The 631-nt window shown below is 48.8% G+C and overlaps 1 protein-coding gene across 1 annotated transcript; it reads left to right on the top strand.

The window, feature by feature from the left end:
* The first annotated feature begins 8 nt into the window (after positions 1-8).
* On the top strand, positions 9-590 carry COL8A1 (collagen, type VIII, alpha 1). Its single transcript, XM_010013726.1, has one exon. The coding sequence runs from the start codon at positions 39-41 to the stop codon at positions 429-431; it is 393 nt and encodes a 130-aa protein (XP_010012028.1). The 5' UTR covers positions 9-38; the 3' UTR covers positions 432-590.
* The last annotated feature ends 41 nt before the right edge of the window (positions 591-631 follow it).

The raw sequence follows: 631 nt of genomic DNA, 5'->3' as shown, positions 1-631 counted from the left end.
AGGGCAAGAAGGGCAAGGCCGGCGGCGCTGTCTACGAGATGCCAGCATTCACGGCAGAGCTTCTCACCCCCTTCCCCCGGGTCGGGGTGCCCGTGAAGTTTGACAAGCTCCTCTACAACGGCCGCCAGAACTACAACCCCCAGACGGGGATCTTCACCTGCGAGATCCCCGGCATCTACTACTTCGCTTACCACGTCCACTGTAAAGGGGCCAGCGTATGGGTGGCGCTGTTCAAGAACAATGAGCCGCTGATGTACACCTACGATGAGTACAAGAAGGGCTTCCTGGACCAGGCTTCTGGCAGCGCCGTTGTCCAGCTGATGCACGGAGACAAGGTTTACGTTCAAATGCCATCCGAGCAGGCGGCAGGACTCTATGCCGGGCAGTACGTTCATTCGTCTTTTTCAGGATATTTATTGTATCCCATGTAAAACAAAACACACACACACACGCACACACAGAGTCAAAACCTTTCTTCTCTGCTTCAAACTTTTATACCATGAAAGATGCATTTTATGACTGGTTTGGACCATCTTGTACAAAAGAAAAAAAAATAAATACAAAGTTTATGCACAGCTAGCTATAAAAAATAATAATAAAAAAAACGGAGAGGTGAAACTATCTACAGACA

Source organism: Nestor notabilis, unplaced genomic scaffold, assembly GCF_000696875.1.
Source record: "Nestor notabilis isolate BGI_N333 unplaced genomic scaffold, ASM69687v1 scaffold6954, whole genome shotgun sequence".
In the NCBI taxonomy this organism is placed as follows: Eukaryota; Metazoa; Chordata; class Aves; order Psittaciformes; family Psittacidae; genus Nestor; species Nestor notabilis.
Note: the sequence above shows the minus strand (reverse complement) of the source record. Positions and strands in the feature narration are given on the sequence as shown.